Genomic DNA, 21,197 nt, shown 5'->3' on the forward strand with positions numbered 1-21,197 from the left:
GGAGTCGGTGTCTGTGCATCCAGGACATGTTCAAGGGTTCTGTTACCACAGTTAGAAGGCTATGTGGGAAAAATGAACAGTATCTAGAAATAGCTGGAGTATGTCCCGGCTCTGGACTTAGCCCTTCTTGTTCATGCTGGTGCTCAATGAACTTCTAGGAAAACATGCAGAGGGTAGCACCCCTCAGGTCAATGTTCCCTCTAATTTTTGACAGGCCACGTGCGCAAAAAATTTCTTCTGTGCAAATTGTTGTGCTTCTGTGCAAATTTTTGTGCGTGTGGTGTTTTGCCATGGGCGTGGGGTTTAGGATCTGTGTGCGCGTGCACACGTGCACAGCTTAAAGGGAACAGTGCTCAGGTGAATGCTTTTTGCAGATTGAGAGCTGGTGGTAGAAAGCAAAGAGAAAGTGGAACAAGTTTTAGAGCAATAGAGGCACGTACTTGAAAGAAATGGCATGAAAATCAGTAGATCTAGAACAGTATATTGTCTTTGTCTTCCTTCAAGGTACCATTGAATCTAATGAGATTTGTAAGTCTGGGAGGCCAGCCACTATCAAGATATGGAAGTTCAAGTATCCAGGTTTGATAGTACAGGATAATGATGATCTCACTGATGAACTTATAAGCAGAAGAGGAAAGGCATGAACTAAATGGAGATAAGTGAGTGGAGCACTCCCATCATACTGAAAAGTAAGAGCTACAAGATGGCAATTAGGCCTGCCCTTTTGAATGGCTCCGAATGCTGGGCACTGAGGAAGAGACGAGAGAAGATCTTCACTACAGTGGAAATTAAAATGTTAAGATGCTTGAAGTTACAAAGATGGACCGTGTTCAGAATGAATGAATGAGGGTAAGTGTGAAGGTGGCACCAATTATAGAAAAGCGGAGGGGAATTCAGGCTTAGATGGTTTGGGCATGTGAAACGGAGATTGGAAGAATATGTAGGAAATAGGGTATTAACCTCCCCTTCAAAGTTTGAGAAGGGCTGGAAGAAGATGGATGGATGTTGTACAAAAGGAGTTGATTTGCTGTGGAGCTTCCGAAGAACTGCTTCAAGTCAGGCTAGAAGAATACAATTATTATAAAAATAAAGACATGAGCAAATGTGCACAAAAATATAAGTCAACTGGGATACAAGCTGGGGCTCAGGTCTGAGGAGGAACTCTTCTTTTGAGGACAGTGGCATGACTGAGTCATCCAAATTGCTGTTTTTTGTCTTTTGTTTTTTAATCCTGTTTAATTGTTTCCTGATTAGATACAGAAGTCGGATAAGGAGGCATCCTGCTCTCTGAACTTGTGTAGGGAGACAGCTATGATCAGAGACTAGAATTCAAATTCTGTCCTCAGTCACACCAGTACCAATCTGTTGTAACCCCACTGATTCCAATGGAATTACACCAGATTAGCACCCGGGTGATTAAAGGCAGAATTAGGCCTGCTGACGCCAAGAAGGCTGACATCCTGGCATGATGAATCTTTCCAAGTCAAACATTCCTTGCGGGCCAGCAAACAAGTCTTTGATCAGTGCTGAGGAAGAGATCAGGCAGAAGGGAGGAGATTTCAACACTTTGGGTTAGACTCTTTGGATATGTCTACACTGCAATTAAAAAATCACGGCTGGCCCGTGCCATCTGACTCGAATTTGCGGGCCTCAGGCTAAGGGGCTGTTTAATTTACAGTGTAGACACCCGGGCTTGGGCTGGAACCTGGATTTTAGGACCCTGTACATAAGGGCTGTCAGAGAAAATGAGACAGATCTCAGATAATTATCCAACACCTCAAGTGAAATTATTACAGACATAGGCAAGGGCTAATGGATTTATATTTCCAAGAAGAGATGTGTGTGTCTGAGAGCCTTCCGCAGCATGAACATCCTTTTTCAATAATGAGCTGATACTGAACACAGAACAACCCCTACATGGCAACACCCATGTTGGAAACTCTGCGAGGTTCCCCTTTGCATTCACCTCTTTGGGATGTAGCCTCCATGGGCACACCCTGTGACCCAGAGTGGTGCAAAGCAGCCAGAGCGGACCCAAGACTTGGAATATTAGCATGAAAAATAAGATCAAGCTCCAGAATTTGAATGCAGGCCAAAATTGTGAATGCCCCGAAAGTGCTGGGTGTTTGTTTGGCTGGGCCCCTTTTCATGGTTAGTATAAGGGTGGAAAATATGTATACTAACAGATTGTGAGCAGCTGTTTTAATGAAGCATTCATGGTTTACGCAAACTTTAAATCACACCAAATGGGATACATATGTTTTATAACTAACCAATATGAAGAATCAGAAAGTACAGTATTCTGGATCCAGAAAGCTAATCTTCTTGCATGATTCAATTTAATAATGAGTTTATATGCTGGAAAGCAACAATGATGCAAACAACAGAGTGGGGCTTTCCAGAAAGTAATCACATTTTAAAACTGAAAAATTGGGAGAATTACCCTCCTGGATCTAAAATATCTTCCTTCCCAGTTCTACTTATCACAATATAGCCTGTGTGTGTGTGTGTGTGTGTGTGTGTGATTAAAATGTGGAATGCTTAGCCTATAAAGGTCACTTTGGAGACAATTTTGCTGTGGATCAGAATCCATTCACAATAGTTTCAGAACCTGAGGGTTTTAACACTCATTATATTCATTTCATTACTTTCATCCTAGGTGATTATAAATTGTGGGCCTGACTCCCCATAATGGAATGTCAAACCAGGCCTTATATGCCAAACCCACAATGCTTCTCCCAGGCAGAACTCCCGACTGAGCGATTTCAGTGACAGTTTGCCCGAGTGAGAGCTGAGTAAGGGATCTGGCCTCCTGTCTCAGTGTAACTTGGTGCTTACATGTTGGCCCTACCTCTGGATTGAACTCCAAATGCCATTTTTAAAACATTCTCCCCTTCTCCACATCTAAAGAAAATTTTTTCATTCATAAAAATAGTGACAGGAGTGGAGGTAAAATGTCTGGGAACACAGAGAGAGCCATTTCTGCCAATTAAAGCCTGAGGCCCTGTCCAAAACTTGTTGAGAATTAAACTTTGCTTACTTATTCAAACAACATGTTGTGGGCCTGCTGATCTCAGACGGTTGTCATGGTGATTCTGCACTAGCTGATGTCATCCCTCTTTTGTAGAAGCAAGGGCTTTTCAGCTGACCAGCTCTGGGAAGAGCTGCTTAAAATGCTAAGGCATCCCGGGAAACTCACTAGGGCCTCTGCATCAGAGAATACATAAAAGATGTGAATGAGATGGCACCACTAAAGTTGCACAGGAATTGATGGGAACCGAGCATGGACATGCCTATACGGGGCAGACACCAAAGGTATTGTGGGTAAACAATGGTGGCACTGATAGGAGCAACAGAGATTGGAATCAGTGAAGAAACTAATTGAGGCTGTTGAATAGATGGAAAGAGAGAGACAGTCAAAAATGTACAAAAGCATGGAAAAATGAACCAATAAGTTGTTTGCATTGGGCTTTAGGAATTTAAAACCATGATAAGGGAGCTGAGTGATAAATGTCTTCAGGATGTTGGGTGTCAGATCTAAGGGTCTATGGCTGGCATCTTTATGGCCAGTGTTTAAGCCATGCACCTTATCAGCAAAATGCCATTATTCATGCATTTCTATATTCAGGGCCAGATTCTGACACAGTTATTCACATTAGGTAGAACCTTATTCCTTGAATCAACTGAATTGCTCAACGAGTCAGATAGTACTCACCATGAGTCAGGGTATCTGAATCTGGCACCTCCTAATTCTTTCTTTGAAAAGTTAATATGAGGTGTGGTGTTTGGGGTTTTTTGGGGGGTGGGTGGTGGGGGAGCTTACACAACTCATGGAACTCACCGCTACAGGGTATCACTGACGCCAACAGTTTATAGCAGGGTTCAAAAACTGATACAGACTTTTATATGGATAATAAGAAAAACAAAGCTCTATGAGAGGATAAAAAGTACAGGAGATACAACTCCTATGCTTCAGGTTGTTGCTCCATAATTGGTGGATGAATACCTCATAATGTATGTTCTCTGAAGCAGCTGTTACTGGCTATGCTTTGGACAGGATAAAGGTCTAGATGGACCAAGGCGGTGACCTGGTCAGGCAATTCCTGTGTTTCTATGTAGATTGATTTATTTTACTTGCTCTGTGTGTGTGTGTGGCCGCTCTCCTTTCGCCCCCCACTTCGTTTCCAATTTATACTTTGGTTATCTTTTTCCCCAAAGAATAAGCAATTTTATTAAGGTTCCATTTATGAAGGGTTGATAAAAGATTAATATGTTATAGACATGAGCAGGGGTGTTATAGGTGGTTATAAACACTTCAATAGGAAGTGTTATAAGGTTATAAGCAACTTATCAGACTCCATAACAATAAGTAAGTTGATTAAACCACTTATTAAAAAAATCTATTAATTGTTTATTAACCCTTTAAAAACTATTTATAAATGGACCCTGAACATAAAGTGAGATTTATCCTGCTGAGGACGCAAGGGATTAGATTTATGTTCTCATTTACCCCACTGTAAATCTAGACCTCAAAGGAATTGCTCCAGATTTATACTAGCATAAATGAGAGGAGAATCTGCAATGTTTTTCCTTTCCATCAGAAATGGAGACCTATGTGTAAACTTGCTCCTTCAGGCTGGGAGGTAGGAGATTTTCTCTGGCTGGTACAGAAACTAACCCTGACCCCTAGAGGAAACCCAATCACTCAAACAGTCTGACCTGCTCATGTGCGCATGCATCCACACATGCACGCTCTCCACTCTTAAGTTATAGAAACAATGTCTGCCAGCAGGGGCACAGTTCACTATTATTAAAACCTATGGCAGAGATGATTTTTCTCTTTTCCCTCCCTGGAGTCCCAAAATCCCAGACTTCAGACAATACCTTCAGGAATTGCTCCTTGGGTGTGTTCTTACATGATATTAGGATTCTTATGATCATGATGGGGTTGCACAAATGTAACTGCAAGCAGAAAATGGCCACAAAGGTCTGATGTTTACAATGAAAGTCTAATCTGCAGCCTGTTACATTATCATATCTCTCTGCTGCCTCTTGAAAGGAAGGAGAAGCATCTTTTCAGCCGTTGGGTCAATCGTCATTGAGGAAAATTTATCACATTGGGTCAACCATTTAGGAAGGAACAATCAGTTGCACACATACAAAATGGGAAATGACTGCCTAGGAAGGAGTACTGAAGAAAGGGATCTAGGGGTCATAGTGGATCAAAAGCTAAATATGAGTCAACAGTGTAACGCTGTTGCAAAAAAAGCAAACATCATTCTGGGATGTATTGGCAGGAGTACTGTAAGTAAGACACGAGAAGTAATTCTTCCGCTCTACTCTGTGCTGATTAGGCCTCAACTGGAGTATTGTGTCCAGTTCTGGGCACCACATTTCAGGAAAGATGTGGACAAACTGGAAAAAGTCCAGAGAAGAGCAACAAAAATGATTAAAGGTCTAGGAAACAGGACATATGAGGGAAGATTGAAAAAATTGGGTTTTTTTAGTCTGGAGAAGAGAAGACTGAGAGGGGACATGAGAACAGTTTTCAAGTACATAAAAGGTTGTTACAAGGAGGAGGGAGAAAAATTGTTGTTCTTAACCTCTGAGGATAGGACAAGAAGCAATGGACAAGGGCAGTTTAGGTTGGACATTAGGAAAATCTTCCTAACTGTCAGAGTGGTTAAACACTGGAATAAATTGCCTAGGCAGGTTGTGGAATCTCCATCATTGGGGATTTTTAAGAGCAGGTTGGACAAACACCTGTCAGGGACGGTCTAGATTGGGGAGGGCAAACTTTTTGGGCCAAGGGCCACATCTGGGTGGGGAAATTGTATGCAGGGCTGGTGCAGGGGATTGGGCTGTGGGAGGGGGTGCGGTGTGCAGGAACAGGCTCAGAGCAAGGGATTGGGGCAGAGGAGGGGTGTGGGGTGTATGAGGGGTCTCAGGGAGGGGGTTGGGGTGCAGGAGGGGTGTGGAGTACAAGACAGGGCTCAGGGCAGGGGTGCAGGAGGGATGCGGACTGCGACAGAGGGCTCAGGGCAGGGAGTTGGGGTGCACGAGGGGCTTAGGGCAGGATTGGGGGGCAGGTGGCAGGATGCAGCAGGGGGCTCAGGGCAGGGAGTTGGGGGATGGGGGTGCAGGAGGGGTTCGGGCTCTGGCCTAGCACCGCTTACCTAAAGCGGCTCTGAGGTGGCAGCGGTGCGCACCAGGGCCAGGGCAGGCTCCCTGCCTGCCTGTCCTGGCCCCACACCGCACCGCTCCGCTCTGGGAAGCAGCTGGAACCACGTCCCTGCATAGCCCCTGGGGGGGGAGGGAGTGCACAGGGCTCTGCGCACTGCTCTTGCCACGCCTCCAGTTACCTCCCCTAAAGCTCCCATTGGCTATGCCTCCAGGTACCTCCCCCAAAGCTCCCATTCCCGGCCAATGGGAGCTCCGGGGGGGGCGGTGTCTGGAGGCAAGGGCAAGGCACGGAGCCCTCTGCCCCCCCGGGGCTTCAGGGACGTGGTGCCAGCCGCTTCTGAGAGCAATGTGTGGCCTGCGGCACCATGGGGGGCAATCCTGTGGGCCGGATCCAAAGCCCTGAGGGGCCGGATCCAGCCCACAGGCCGTAGTTTGCCCACCACTGGTCTAGATAATACTTAGTCCTGCCTTGAGTGCCAGGGACTGGACTAGATGACCTCTCAGGGTCCCTTCCAGTTCTATGATTCTATAAAGCCTGAGCAGAGCTGAGCCCCCACAACTCATTGATTTCAGCGGGGTTTAGGATTTCTCAGGATCTCTCAAGGTTTTGCCTTTTCTCAGTAAAGTTCTGTTCCTCTCCCAAAGGGAGTCTTGCAATTCACTTCAATTCCACACCACACCTCAAAGTTCTTAGAATTCTTACAGGGGACACATGGACTTTATGCTGTAGATTGAAAATTTGCCCCCTGACATTTTAAAACCAGCCTCCATGTGCTGGTATGCAGTTGGATCCATCCAGTGTTGCTAAAGCCACACAGCTTCATAAGCAATCATATGGGCTGGGTAACTGTGTGTCTAATGACCTGATTTGCATGTGCCTGCCCAAAGAGGATTCTTGCATATACAAATAGGTGCATTAGTGGAGGCCAGTTGACCCTCGCTATAATACCTATCACTTATCATCTATGGATCTGAAATTGTTCTACAAAAGAGGTCAGTGTCCGTGACTGAGTCATGGCTGGTCTGGCCTAACGGTTGGAGCAATAGTCCAGCCTACCAGTTAGAGATTAATCCAGTAAGGGCAGGTCCTGGAGTGAAGGCAAAGGTCAGAGCCAGGAGTCTGAAGCCAAAGGGTTAACCTGGGTCACAATCAGGAGATGTAGCTGAGGATCTGAGCTGGGAGTCAAAATGGAGATGGATGCTGGGGCAGGAGCAGATACAGGCTGGGACTAGAGCAGGATTAGGGATAGCAGAGGCAGGGACAAGACCATGAACAGTTGCAGGCAAGAAGCATATTGAGCTGTTGCAGAACTGCTGCTTAAATATCAGCTTGCTGTTTCCTGCAGCCAGTTAGGTGGTGTAGTCAGACAGCTTCTATCATAGAATATTAGGGTTGGAAGAGACCTCAGGAGGTCATCTAGTCGAATCCCATGCTCAAAGCAGGACCAACACCAACTAAATAATCCAGGGTCAGCTGCACTCATTAGGTTGCCAGGAGAATGATTCTGCTACAAGCTGGCCCCTGATGGTCAATATTATTATTATTTCCATTTTCAGATGGGGAAACTGAGGTACAGAGAGGGGAAGTGACTTGCTCAAGGTCCTCCATCAGGACAGAGATGGCACTAGGTCTCATGAGTCCCAGTCCAGTGCTCTATCTACTAAGCAACTCAGTGGTTTTCCCCTTTGATTTTCCTCTTCTATGGCAAAAATAGAAATGAAATCAGAACAAAGGATCTGCATATGAAGGGAATGGATTTCATTTTGGTAGATATCTTTCAGCCATGTCTTCACTGAGTTTCCCTCAAAGAGTACTGAAACTCCCATCAAGAAACATCAACAAGGACTTGGTCCTGTAGTTAATACTCAGGCAAAATTGCCAATGACTTTAACAGCTCAAGCTTTCTCTTGACCATAGGAAAGATTCCTAGGTGGTAGGGTGGAATGTAGCAGCCTTACATGGCTCTCAGCTATATTAATCCCCATGTTAATTTTCCTCATGGTAAAAAGCAATAACACGTGTATTGCCTTTATTCTGCCAAGATGCCACCCTGGGGCAAGATGGGCCAAAAGAAAAAAATTAAATGATTGAGACAATGCTGCCCAGTGTGGACACTAGCATTAAAGGACTGCAGCTACCACTTGGGGCAGTAAGGGATGAGAATAAACAGATTAGAGCAGGGGTGGCCAACCTGTGGCTCCGGAGCCACATGTGGCTCTTCAGAAATTAACATGTGGCTCTTTGTGTAGCCACCGACTCCGGGGCTGGAGCTACTGGCGCCAACTTTCCAATGTGCCAGGGGGTGTTCACTGCTCCACCCCTGGCTCTGCCACAAGCCCTCCCCACACTCCAACCCTTCCTGCCCCCTCCCCAGAGCCTGCAGAGCCCTCGTTCCTTGCTCCTCCCCCTTCACCCCCAGAGCCTGCTACATGCCACGAAACAGCTGATCGGGAGGTGCTGGGCAGGAGGGGGAGGCGCTGATCGGCAGGGCTGCCAGTAGGTGGGAGGTGCTGGGAGTGGGGGGGGAGCTGGCAGGGGGGCTGCTGACGTAGTACTGTGGCTCTTTGGCAATGTACACTGGTAAATTCTGGCTCTTTCTCAGACTCCGGTTGGCCACCCCTGGATTAGAGAGACAATTTGGATTTAGAGGACCAGATCCTCAGCTGGTGTAAACCTGCACAGTTCCATTGCAATCATAGAGTCATAGAAGTGTACAGCTGGAAGGGACCTCAGAGACATCCAGTCCAGCCTCCGGTCCTGAGGCAGCACCAAGAGAACCTAGACCCTCCCTGATAGGTGTTTGTGTAACCTGTTCTTTAAAACGTCCAATGATGGGGATTCCACAACCTCACTTGGGAGCTATACAATCAATATGGAACTACCCTGGCTCTTACAACTGAGGGTCTGATGTGGGTTTTGTAAGTTAAGAACCCCACTCTGGAATTGAAATGTGTATGTGAGTTGAGTTACAGTTCCATCAAATCTGAACTGAGTCCCTGCAGATTATGCTGGTAAGACTCTCAGTTACAGTAGAAGCAGCAGCACCCCATACTCTGGGAGTATAAAAACAATCAGGTGTGTTTGTCCTGAATTTCTACTTTACATTGGGTTGCGTCCAAGAGGCTGACAGAATTATCTCTGCCACTATGACTCTCTCGCTTGTACCTCAAAATAGAACATTTGTGGTTGGTTGTTTTTGTTTGCATGCAGGATGCTCCTTGCACCTTTACTTTGTTTGTGTTGATTTGTATTAATATCTTGCTCTTAATCCTAAAATAGCCTTAGTATTTGTATATCTTTGCAGAGCTAGAGGGTCTTATTTCAGGAATGCAATCGTGAATCCTAAAATGATATATGTGATAACATAGAGCTGGAGCCCAGATGGCCTTTGCAGAAGTTCAGCGTAACTATTGAGTGGCATAACATTGTTTGTTTTCTTTTCATTTCCCACCTTACCAAGATGCCTTAGAAAAATGCCCATGAGTCATTCCTGGGTCCTGCTTTGTGCTCATGGACCATGTGTGGTTGCAAAAGTAACACTCCTGGAGTTCTATTTGCTTTGGAAAACTCAACAGACAATACAGCAAGTCATTGGAGTCAAGCTATTCTTGATCCTGCTTTCATCCTTGTTCTCAAGTCACTTTCCCACTTATTTTCCTGCATGACACATCAAGAGGGACTCAACAAAAGGAATCCCCACAGCACATCATTACACAATGGCTTTTAGGCTGTGGCTTAGCCAGGGGTATGCTTAAATAAATGTGGTGCTCTGTCTCCAGAACAGGTATAAGATGGAAGCTATGCCCACACCATCTGTGCAAACCTTCTGAGGAAATCTAGGCTCAGTTTGGAGTGAACCTCTGGGACTCACTTTTGTGTAGAAACCAGGTTTAATGCTGAGCTGTTGATGGAATTTTCCAGTGAGTTTCGAGTTCCAGCCTAAACCAGCCAGAACTGAAGAAAAGATTAATCCAAGCCATTGTGAGCTCAACACCTTGATCCCAGCCATGTCTATCCTGTTGTGGCTTCTGTCAACAAAACTTCCCTTGCAATACTTGTTTGTATGGTGTAGGCACCTGTCCACTAGGAACTGGGCTGGGATCACCGAGTTTCAGTCCCTATTAACTTGGGCCTGGTGACCTAGAAGCACAAGGCTCTGTGTTATGTGCAGTCCCCTGAACAGTCTAGTTCCCAAGGTCTGTGTTGGCTTTTGTAGCTCAAACCCCAGGCCTAATTTGTATTACATCTGGCCTTTGGTTTGAAAAGCTCCTGCTTTTGGCTGCCTTTCATTTGCTACCTCTTCAGACAAAATATGGGAATTTTTTTGTCTGATAACTTTACACTCTGAAACTCCCAATAGGATTTTTCTTTCATTTGCCTAAAATATTCCAATTAGATACAATCAGTTCCTTGGCACAACACCACTTTCTTGAAACTGTAATCCCTCCATTTAGGCTAAATCCTCTCACTGGGTTACCTAATTGGTGCAACACCCCCTCTCCCCCTTGCCCTGCAGCTTGTGTCAAAGTGCCTTTTCTATACATTGTTCTGTAGTGTCCCTGGAACTTTGTTAAATTACTGAGCTATGTGGACTGTGTTCAAGGCCTCTGGGTCTCCCTTGAACTTGCAAAAGCATCTCCTGTTTCTGGGAGATCAAATATATGTTCTCCTGATCTACTGCCTTGTTAATTCGAGGCGCCTTCAACCTTGTGATAAATGTTTCTGATGTATGTTTCTATTTCTCAATTCTTGTTCTGCCCTCTGAATAATTTCAGTCTGTGATGTAGGGCAGTCTTCCCCATTCCTCCTTTGTGCACACATGTACAGTACCACTGGGTATTTCTGTCATTCTCTGGATATGCAGGTTGCCGCTGAGTGTTCATGCTCTCTTAATGACTGTAGAGTTTTTTCTCCCCTTTAAACTCCTCCTTGATGGCCTAGAATGCAATGGTGTACCTACTTTGAGTTAAATTGCTTTGGTTTTTATTATTTTTGTAACCGTAGTGTAAATTTAGTGCTTGTGAAAGCAAAGGACTAGTAGCACTGCAGATAAAGGAGCAGGGCTGGAGGATACAGCCCCTGGTTTCTATTTCTGGCTCTGCCACTGACCAGTTGTGTAACTTTCAACAAGTCATGTCAACCCTCTGTTTCCCCTCACGTTTCTTTACAGAGCTATGTAGATTGTAAGATCTTTGGGGCAGGGATTGTCTCTTACCATGCGTTTCTACAGTGTCTAGCGCAATTGGGCCCTGATTTTGATGGTAGTCTGTATGCTTTCCACACACAGCTCTGGCAATGCTCCTCATTCTAGCCTTGCAGCACATCCCTGCTATTCAATGCTTGTGCTCCAGAGCTCTAGCAAATTACCGCACTCTTTATCTATAGCAACCACTACTGTTTCAGTTCTGGACAGAGACTTTCCCTGTCTGGAGACTTTGTTTTGCAACATTATGAGGCATATGAGGAAACTGCCAGGACCCTCCATTTTAATTGCGATTTGTCATTAATTTAGTTTCCATAAAAGAATATCCTCTCAGTTTGACTTATGTTATGATGTTCTCTAGGATTTTGAGCTGATGGACTCCTTCCTTCTGAGTTCCACAGGACTACTCACACAAGCAAAATTACTCACTGGCATGTTTGTTTGCAGGATTTTGTCCCAGATCAGTAATGACCCAAACTCGTCACCATCTGGGATCTGTTTGATAGCCTTTATAAAACAAATCTGGTGAGATTCAGTGCAGTTGCCAGTACAGAAGTGTCCATATTCCCACAATTAGCATTAAGTGCCTTCTTGGCAGGCTATGCAGAAGACCCAAGGATTGAATTATCCATGGAAATTGGTGTTCAACCTCTCTCCTAAAAGTACTCTGGCTGGATAAAAGCAGTAGCACATGGGAAGAGCAGGACAGCAGTTTCATCCATGGGTAAACTGCCTCATTCCCCTGAGTCGTCAGGCCAGCCCCATATAAATTCAGTGTGTAAAAAAAAAAAAAAAAAAAGGGAGGGGGGGGGGAGACGGACATAGCTGGTGTAAAGTGACGTAGCTCTCTTGAAGTATAAAATAAGACTCCATTGACTTCAATGGAGCTATGCTGTTTTACACCAGCTGAGAATCTGGCCCTATGTATTTTTAAAGTATATAGACTCTGATCCTGGAGGATATTTTCCACCAGATGAGCATTTAAAATATAGGCAGTTGTCAGTCTCTGACTACGCTCCATGACCGTGTCATTTTCTGTAGACTTTACATCCCCTAATTTATTCATATATATTTCTGTTATGAAGTTTCAATCTATTCCCTGGTACTAGAAGCAGCATTTCCTAGCTGGATAAAATGTCAATATGCCTTGCTTGCATGCTGGGTATTGTACATAGCTTTATCCCCAGACACCCTTAAATGTCTGAGCAAAATTTGAGGCATTGATGGCTGGGGCCTCTAGACACTACTGTAATACCAGTAAACACATATTTATTGTGAATATCACTATTGTTATCCCCATAGCACCTAGGAGATCTCATTATGTGGTCCATAAATAAAATCTCATTATGTGGTCCATATTGTACTGTTGTAGAGCAATACTTGCCATTTATTTGCACCTGTTGTCAAGGAGAGCAAAAATAAGAGTTCATGATTTTAACTTGTCTTACCCTAGGTACACAGTGGATCAGAATAAGGGCCCATCTAGTCCATCTATTTCTCACAGTGGCCAGATGCCTTAGAGGAAGGTGGAAGAAACCCCATCTGGCAACTGTGGAATATTCTTCCATTTGGGGAAGGTTCTTCCTAATCCCAGATACTTAGAGGCTGGTTTATGCCTTGAAGCCAGGAGGGTTTACAACCCTCATAAATTTGGATCCTATCGAATGTTACCCTAGATGTTCTTATTATCCATATAAATTCCTTTCTGAATCCTGACAAGCATTAGTCTCAACAAAATCATGTAGCAGTGAGTACCATTATATGCGGTGTAAAAATGCTCTGCCTGCTAATTACACGGAGCATGGGTTTCAGCAAGCAAGATTCCGCATAGATGTGAGTTGGCATTTAGAACTTTGTTTATGGAGATTAGGATCACAAGATAGGCTGCTATTACAGTAGCACATGGCACAGGGATTGTTTATACAAATATATCAGAGGCCCTCTGACACAACATATGGATTTACAGATTGCAGGGCTTGTAGGCTACTTGGGAGGTCAGCTGTGACTCTGGTCACAATCCTCCATTGTAACAGGTAGCCCAGGGATACTGCAACATTATTGTTCCTGTGAGCTCTTTGGGGCAGGGACTGGCTTAATATGTTTGTACAGCACCTAGCTCAGTGGAGGCCTGGTCTTGGTTGGGGGTTAGGGTTAGTTAAGTGCCAACAGCCTTGGAGCAGAGGCCAGAGTGATAGGTTAAACTCGACTCACTGGTGACTAAGTAATTTGAAGATAAAAGACCTAAGTCATAAGCACAATTACTATTAATGTTTTTCCAGCTCTGTCAAATTCTCAAAGCAGTCCATGCATCTCCTTCTGCATAGGGTGTGGCTTTAGCAGACCCCAATCCCTGCAGCACACTCGGCACCATACCCTGCCCTCGGTCTGGCTTCAAAGCGTCCACTGGTGCCAGTGGAAGTTGCAAGCATGGTTCAAGAGCAGCATGTGGTGACACAGCCCGCAGGGGGCCCAGCTCAAAAAAACCTCATTGAGAAATTGACTGAGGGAAAAACCTGGAAGTCGAGAGCTCCTACTTCTAACACTGGCTCTGCCACTGTGACCAAGGGCTGGCAGCTCGTGTCTTTAAATCACCACTTTGCTGGAGGGAAGGAGGGGTTGGACTGCAGTGGGAATCCCAGAAGGTATTTGGGCGGGAACTCCTTCTTGAGGCTCCAGAGGAGAACAAGCAGCAGTGTCAGCTCTGGCACCCTAGCAGAGAGCTCAGCCTATGCTCCCCTCCCTTCTGCCTTGGGGGGAGGGGTGTGTGGCCCTGGCCCTGCCTTTGGAGACCTTGGCACTCCTGGAGAGTGTTTACCAAGAGCAGTGCCATATTATGTCTGGCCTCTGGGCAGGCGTGGCAGTGGGTAGGAAATCAATGACTTTGACCCTCTCACCATGCAACAGGGTAAAACATGTCTCATTTGCTGTTCGGGGTACTGATTCTCTTGGGGTGTCTACACTGCAATTAAACACCCATGGCTGGCCTGGGTCAGCGGACTCAGGCTCGCGGGACTTGGGCTGCAGGCCTATAAAATTGCGGTGTAGATTCTCAGGCTGAAGCCCAAGCTCTGGGACCCTGCAAGAGGGGAGGGTCCCAGAGCCTGGGCTCCTGCCCGAATGTCTACACCACAGTTTTACAGCCCTGCTGTCTGTCCAAGCCCCATGAGCCTGAGTCAGCTGACCCAGGCCAGCCCTGGGTGTTTCATTGCAGAGTAGACGTACCCTCACAGACGGTTGTGGAAAGACAAACAGGGAAGCACAGAGATTATCATTAGCTTCATCTCCAGCTGCATCTAACTCCACAATGTTTTCCCACTGTTGCTGGCGGCAAGAGGCTAACAGGACAAAGGCAGTACACTAGAGAATGGGGCATCAAAAGACAGGCACAATAATAGAGGGGGAGTGGGAGTGATGAATGGAGATTTCCTACACATGTTTACAAGAGCAGACACTGGTACCCGCCCTCCTGGGTGACTTCAGGGTCACTGACACCGAGGTATAGATAAAAGAGGGACTGTGATGCTAACCAAGCTCTGGGACAGAAGGAATTTCCACTAGGGGGACCTCAGAACAAGGGACTTGCAAACGCTTACAAAAGATATCCGCGCTTGCTAACTAGCAAAGTCTCATAGACCCCAACAGCATCCCACCGCCCATGGCAGTGGGGAGCCTCTGGGAGTCTGATGGAGCTGGAGACAAGACTAAAGTGCCTGACTTCTCACTGCTGTCTGTAAGACGGACAGTGCTGTAAGCAATGAATGAAAGAAACTGGAGGCTGTTACACTGGGACAATCCCTAAAAATGGCAGTGAGTGTAAAACAAGAAACAGGTGCTGTGATTCTGTATTTGCTTTTTGACTCCAAAATCAGCACCTATCCCATGAAACCCTTGAGTACCCAGGAGATGAGACTTCAAGGGAACTCCTCATGGGACAGAGCACTGTGCTGGGTATTCAGCATTTTCAGGCTCTGGCTGTAAGACAGTGATTCTCAAACTTTTGTACTGGTGACCCCTTTCACTTAGCAAGCCTCTGAGTGTGACCCTCCTTATAAATTAAAAACATTTTTTTTATATACCTACCACCACTATATATGCTGGAGGCAAAGTGGGGTTTGTGGTGGAGGCTGACAGCTCACGACCCCCCATGTAATAACCTCGTGACCCCCTGAGGGGTCCTGACCCCCAGTTTGAGAACGTAAGACAATGCCAAGTAGAGTGCTCAATAAAAACAAGGGATAAATTATGGCCCCTCATAGGCACTTATATGCTGTCCAGTGACATAGGTGGGCTGTAAATGAGCTGCAAACAAGGCAGGATTTATGGGCAGGTGAGCCAGGCAACCATCTGAGGTGCTGGGCACCAGGCTGGGGGTGCTGTTTTCATTGTTAGGGACAAAAGGGAAAATAGAATGTTTGAAGTAACGTTTTTCAAGTATTTCATATGTAGATTCATTTTTCACTAACCTCCTAGAATGTTCTGGACCTTTGTAGAATCTCGTGAAACCTTCCCGGCTTTCTGAGATCTACATTTTTCTCAAACCTCCTAGAATGTTGTCAGCCATGCCCTCGCGGGTATATAAGGGGCGGGGTGTCACCCGTCATTCAGTGAGATATAAGAACAAAGTGAAGTGAGAGCCCAGCTGCGATACTGTGAACCTTGTTTTATTGTGTAAATTGTGAAAGTGTACTTGTGTTTTAAGACTCGCAGAGTCTAAGGCAACTAATAAAGGACATATTTAAGGAGACACCAGAGATATCTATCGAACACCTATCCATGCAACAATTTAAAAGAAATACTGTTACTTCTTTTGCCATGCTTGACACATAATGTTTGATGACTTTCTAAGACTGTGGAACATAGCTTTTGTTCTCCCTAATACTGTCTGTTTTCCCGCATAGAAAATAAGATGACCCTGAAGAAGCCTTCAGGAGCTCAGTATAGGAAGTGAAAAGCTCAATTGCAATCTAGTCTGCAGCAAGGGGCAATTTGATGGGAAACAAATGGATGGGGGGTGCCATTTAGTCTAGGGCCACCCCTGGCTGCAAAACCCTGAGGGAGAACGGCCCTTGTTTAGGAGCAATAGAGGGCCAACATAAGTAGCTCCATGCTGCCCTCTTGCAAGCCTGGGTATAGAGGACCAGGTGGAGGTGGAGCTACAGAAGGGAAGTAGCCATAGTGCTTGGTGCTATGGAGACTCTAGGCCAGACCTCAGCCCCTAGGCAACCTAGTATAGACTGCTGTAAGTTGGAGAAGCCCTTCTGCCTTCCCTGCACTATGTCATTTAGGAGATGCAGTGCAGAATCTGGCCCATGGTCCCTTAAGCCTAGTGTCAATGTTGCGAATGATGCATACAACTAACAGCATTTAGGGCTTATCCTCTTTGTAAACCTTGATTGATTTTTTTCGCCACCACCCAGCCAGGTAGGTATTATTACTCCCATTCCACAAAGGAGAAACTGAGGCAGCAAATCCTGTCCACTGGGCTAAGCCTGTTTGTGCTGTGGCACTGGCATTGGTGCCCACATGCAGACTGAATGGAGCAAACAAATGGACCTGCAAGCACTGGCTTCAGCTCTATGAGAAACCCAGCAAGAAAATGGTCAGGCTCCCTGCTAACTGTAAAGAGCCAAAAAGAGGAGGCAGAAAACTTTCAAGCTTTTATAATTTGTATGACAGCAGCATCCAGCGTCGCGCTAAGCAATGTAGGCCCGCATCCTCCAAGGTATTTAGGCACCAAACTCCTATTGATTTCAATAGAAATTAGGTGCCTAAATACCTTGGGGGACATGGTCCTGTACAAACACACAGTAAGAGGCAGTCCCTGTCCCAAAGAGATCACAGTCTAAAGAGACAAGACAGACCAAGGAAGTGGCATTATCCCCATTTTATGGGGAGCTGAGGTCCAGAGAGATTAAGTGACTCATCCAAGGTCACATAGGGAGTCTGTGGCAGAGAGAGGAATTGAAACCAGGTCTCTAGAGGTACACCTACACAGCAGTTAAATACCTGTGGCTGGCCTGTGCCAGCTGACTTGGGCTTGCAGGCCTCTGGCTGTGGGGTTGTAATATTGCTGTGTAGACATTTGGGCTTGAGTTAGAGCCTGAGTTCTGGGACTCTGCAAGGGGGGAGGGTCCCAGAGCTCCGGCTGTAGCCTGAGCCCAAACATTTACACTGCAGGTTTTAAGCCTGACAAGCCCAATTCAGCTCACCCAGGCCAGCCATAGTTATGCTGCAGGTCTTTTATTCCAGTATAGTTGTACCCCCAGTGCACTGTTCATTCCCCAGAAGAAGTGATTTAGCATGGGCATTTGAAACAACCTTTCGCTGATTACCTTATCCCCGACCCTGAGGGATTAATTCGTAGAAATAAGAGAGTAGATTGGGCTTCTCTATTATGGCTGCACAAAACTTTAGTTTACAAAATCCAAAGCCCAGATAGCTTAGCCTGATTTCAGCTCATGGTATGAACTTTAAATTCAGCCAAGGTGCTATGAAAGCATCGCTGGGCTTTGTCAACCCTTTTGGAGAACCTGGGTCCAGTTTATGGCTGAACCTTCTCTACTAACTGATGGTTTCGTGCAGAAACTAGAGGGGAGATCCTCACCTAGTATAAATTGTCATAGCTCCATTGAAATCAATGGAGCAGCAGCAGATCTGCCCTCAGTTTCTTGTGAGCAAAACTGGGCCCAAATCCAATCAGTGAAAGGCAAACAATAAACATTGATGGGGTGAAAACAAATAGCCATGCGAATTGGTTACATTTTTGGTAATATTTTAAAATCTTTCCCTTCCCTTTCTGTTATAGTGTAATTCCTTAGATAGTGCTTAGCTTGATCAGGGTCATGTTAGGTCTTTGGCTCCAGGATGCAGAAGGAAGATAATTTTTGGCTTAAAGCAATTGGTTACATGGCTGATTAACAGCTTTCTATAACTTGCAGTGCAAATGTATTTGCTTTGGCTGCTGTGCAATCTAAATACTTCTCTGTGAGCCTCAGCTCTGCAGCTCATTGTGGCTTTATCTCCATTTGTTTCAAAGGTATTTCAGAGTAAGGGCCAGCAGCTCCTGGGGCATAGTCTCATCTCTGTCTGTACTAATGGGGAGTGATATTCATCTGAGAACAGAGGGCTGGTTACGCCCGTGGGTCCTGAGCCTGCGAAGACTTACACTCACACTTCACTAGCTATGTATAGGGACACTGGCTTCACTGGGAGTAGCAGCAAGTCCTAAGGCCAAATTTGGATCTGGTCTAAATAGGCCAGCTTCATTGAAGCCACCTGGCTAAATGCACTCCTGAGGAGTTCAGGGCTCCCAGCAGTGGTATAACTGCTGGGGAGGGGTAGGGGCCAGAATTGAAGCTCCATGAGGGAGGGGAAAGGAACTATAACAGGTGGCCAGAACTCCTGAGTATGCTTCTACTTCCTTCTTCTCCTGCAACCCTCCTTAAGGGTGGTGCTAGAAATGCCACTTGTCCTGCTCTTGAGACAAGCATATGGAGTCATATTACTTTTCCATATACCCATATTATGTCTATCCCTGTAGGATCTGTGGCCTAGATTCTCAAAAGTATTTAGGCACCCAACTCCCATTGAATCTGTCCCGAAATATCTAAGTGTCTGATACAAAGTACACATCCCTGCAGCAGTGGCAGGTGACTCCAGGCCCATGGAGTCCCACCTACTTACACCAGGTCTGAATTTGCCTCCAAGCATGTAAACGTACCCTGAAGAAATCCCAGCTGGCCCAAACTGTGCTGGAAGAGCTAAGCAGGCTTCTGACTATTTTTATTCCTTGAATTTCATGTTTTTCTTCCTTTTACAAACCACATCTCTAGTGAATCCTTAATTTTTTATTCCTAGACCTGGATAAATATGGAGTCTGTTCCAGCAGCATGAAACTTTCAAAGCCACGGCCAGCCAGTCTGTGCCTTTTAGCCTGCCTTCGAGGGTAAGAAAGACCATATCTGTCGCGCAGTGGTTGCTTCTGGGCCCAAGATCAGTCAGTTCCTTTCTGATTGCTGTTTAGGGTAAGAAAGTCCATCTCTGTTGAGCGGAGATGGCTGCTGGGCCTATTAGCAGTGTTCCAAGACAAACACAGGCACACCTCCCTCGCTTGCCCTTCTCCCCCCAGAATTCACAGCGCATGACTCAGAGCAAGGAAGCAGACAGTACAAAATGCCAAACTCCTTATTTCACTTTGTCAGCCTGGTAAAAACACTGTTATTTTGGGAGGAGGCCATGGTTTCTTAAAGAAAAGCTTTGAGAAAACAAACAGAAAAATCCCCCTCCCCAGCACCCTGACCTTGCTCCACTTCAGGACTGTTGCATTATCAAATACACAGGTGCAGTTAGAACCCTCCCACCTACAGCCCACAGAGTTTGGCTGAAGTTAGGTTTTACTCCTTCATCTTCGACGGGGTTAGAATTAGGAGCACTCCCCGGTTCAATGCCTGGCTTTTCACCACAAATAGAACTTCAGGCCAGATCCTCTACTGGTGTAAATTGATGCAGCTCCATTGACTTCACCAGAACTGACTCTTTTTGTTGTCTGTTCTTTCTCTGTACCAAAGGAAGTGACATTTTAGAAGTTCCCTATTTGTTAGCTTGTCCACTAGATCTTGTCAGCATTTGTACATTTCCTGCCTTCCTTTATAAACATCAGGGGAAAGCAAAATACTTCAGTGCTGGATTGTTTCTAGGTTTTGTTCCCTATCTGTGTTGATATCCATTGTCTGTCTTGCTTCTCTCACACACAAAGCTAACACAGTGTGGTCAACTCTCAAGATTATATCACGAACCTTGCAATAGTTGATGGTTTTCTTAAAGCCTAGCTTCTAAAGGCATGTGATTAGTTGACAGGTTTCAGAGTAGCAGCCGTGTTTCTCTGTATTGGCAAAAAGAAAAGGAGTACTTGTGGCACTTTAGAGACTAACAAATTTATTTGAGCATACGCTTTTGTGAGTTTCTTTTTGTGATTAGTTGAGAATCTGAACTTAAAAAAAAGAAAAGAAAAGTGTTTCTTGCCCTCACGGCTGTGGAGGAAAGCTTGAAAATGTGACCCAAGGGCACCCTAAATACTCAAATACCAGAAGACAAATAAAAAGGACTGCAAATGTATTTTTTTTTTAATCTCATAATGTTGTGACAAATAATGCTTCAAATGCAAACAACTCCCACTCCAAGTCAATGAGACAGATTCTGATCTCATTTGCACCAAAATAAACCTGGAGTAACTCCGTTGGAGTTAACAGGGGTAAGTGAGATCACAATATGGCTTGAATTCTGCCTGTTACATGATTATAAATATGGCATAGTACCACTCACTGGAGCATATAGCAGCAGGGCAGAGTTTGGCTTGATGTGTAATTTACAACCCTGTTTAAGCCACATCTGAAGTTGGCCAAGAGAATTTAATGGAAGCTTCACTACGTCCACCAGGAGTTGTACCTATGTATCTGAGGATACATCTTCACAAGAACTGGAGATGTAGTTGATTGAGTGAGTGTGCTAAAACTAGAAGTGTAGCCACTGACATGGCATAGCCTAGCCACTAAGACTACTCACCTGGAGTTTCAGATGGGATTGTACTCATGGAGGCTGTTACACTGCTGTTTTTAGTGTGCTAGCTGGATTGCAGCTAGTGTGGGAAATTATACCTCCCACTCCAGTGTAGATAGTGTATTTCAGTCTTAAATTAGCACTACATCCATTTGTGTGAGCTGCCACTAAGAGCAGAACAGTTCCAGTGAGAAGCATCAGCTTTTCTTCGTAATTACCAAGGAATTTCAGGGATTGAAAGATTTACAATCCCAT

At 45.3% G+C, this 21,197-nt stretch overlaps 1 protein-coding gene across 2 annotated transcripts in view; it reads left to right on the forward strand.

The window, feature by feature from the left end:
* The first annotated feature begins 3,140 nt into the window (after positions 1–3,140).
* The window catches only part of TRIM16 (tripartite motif containing 16), a 113,952-nt gene continuing 95,895 nt past the window's right edge, over positions 3,141–21,197 (forward strand). For both annotated transcript variants that reach the window (XM_048818370.2, XM_048818369.2), the window contains exon 1: positions 3,141–3,315. In XM_048818370.2, coding sequence (XP_048674327.2) covers positions 3,271–3,315 — 45 coding nt within the window. In that variant the 5' untranslated portion in view covers positions 3,141–3,270. The remainder of the gene's footprint in view (positions 3,316–21,197) is intronic.

This window comes from Caretta caretta, chromosome 14, assembly GCF_965140235.1.
Source record: "Caretta caretta isolate rCarCar2 chromosome 14, rCarCar1.hap1, whole genome shotgun sequence".
Classification (NCBI taxonomy): Eukaryota; Metazoa; Chordata; order Testudines; family Cheloniidae; genus Caretta; species Caretta caretta.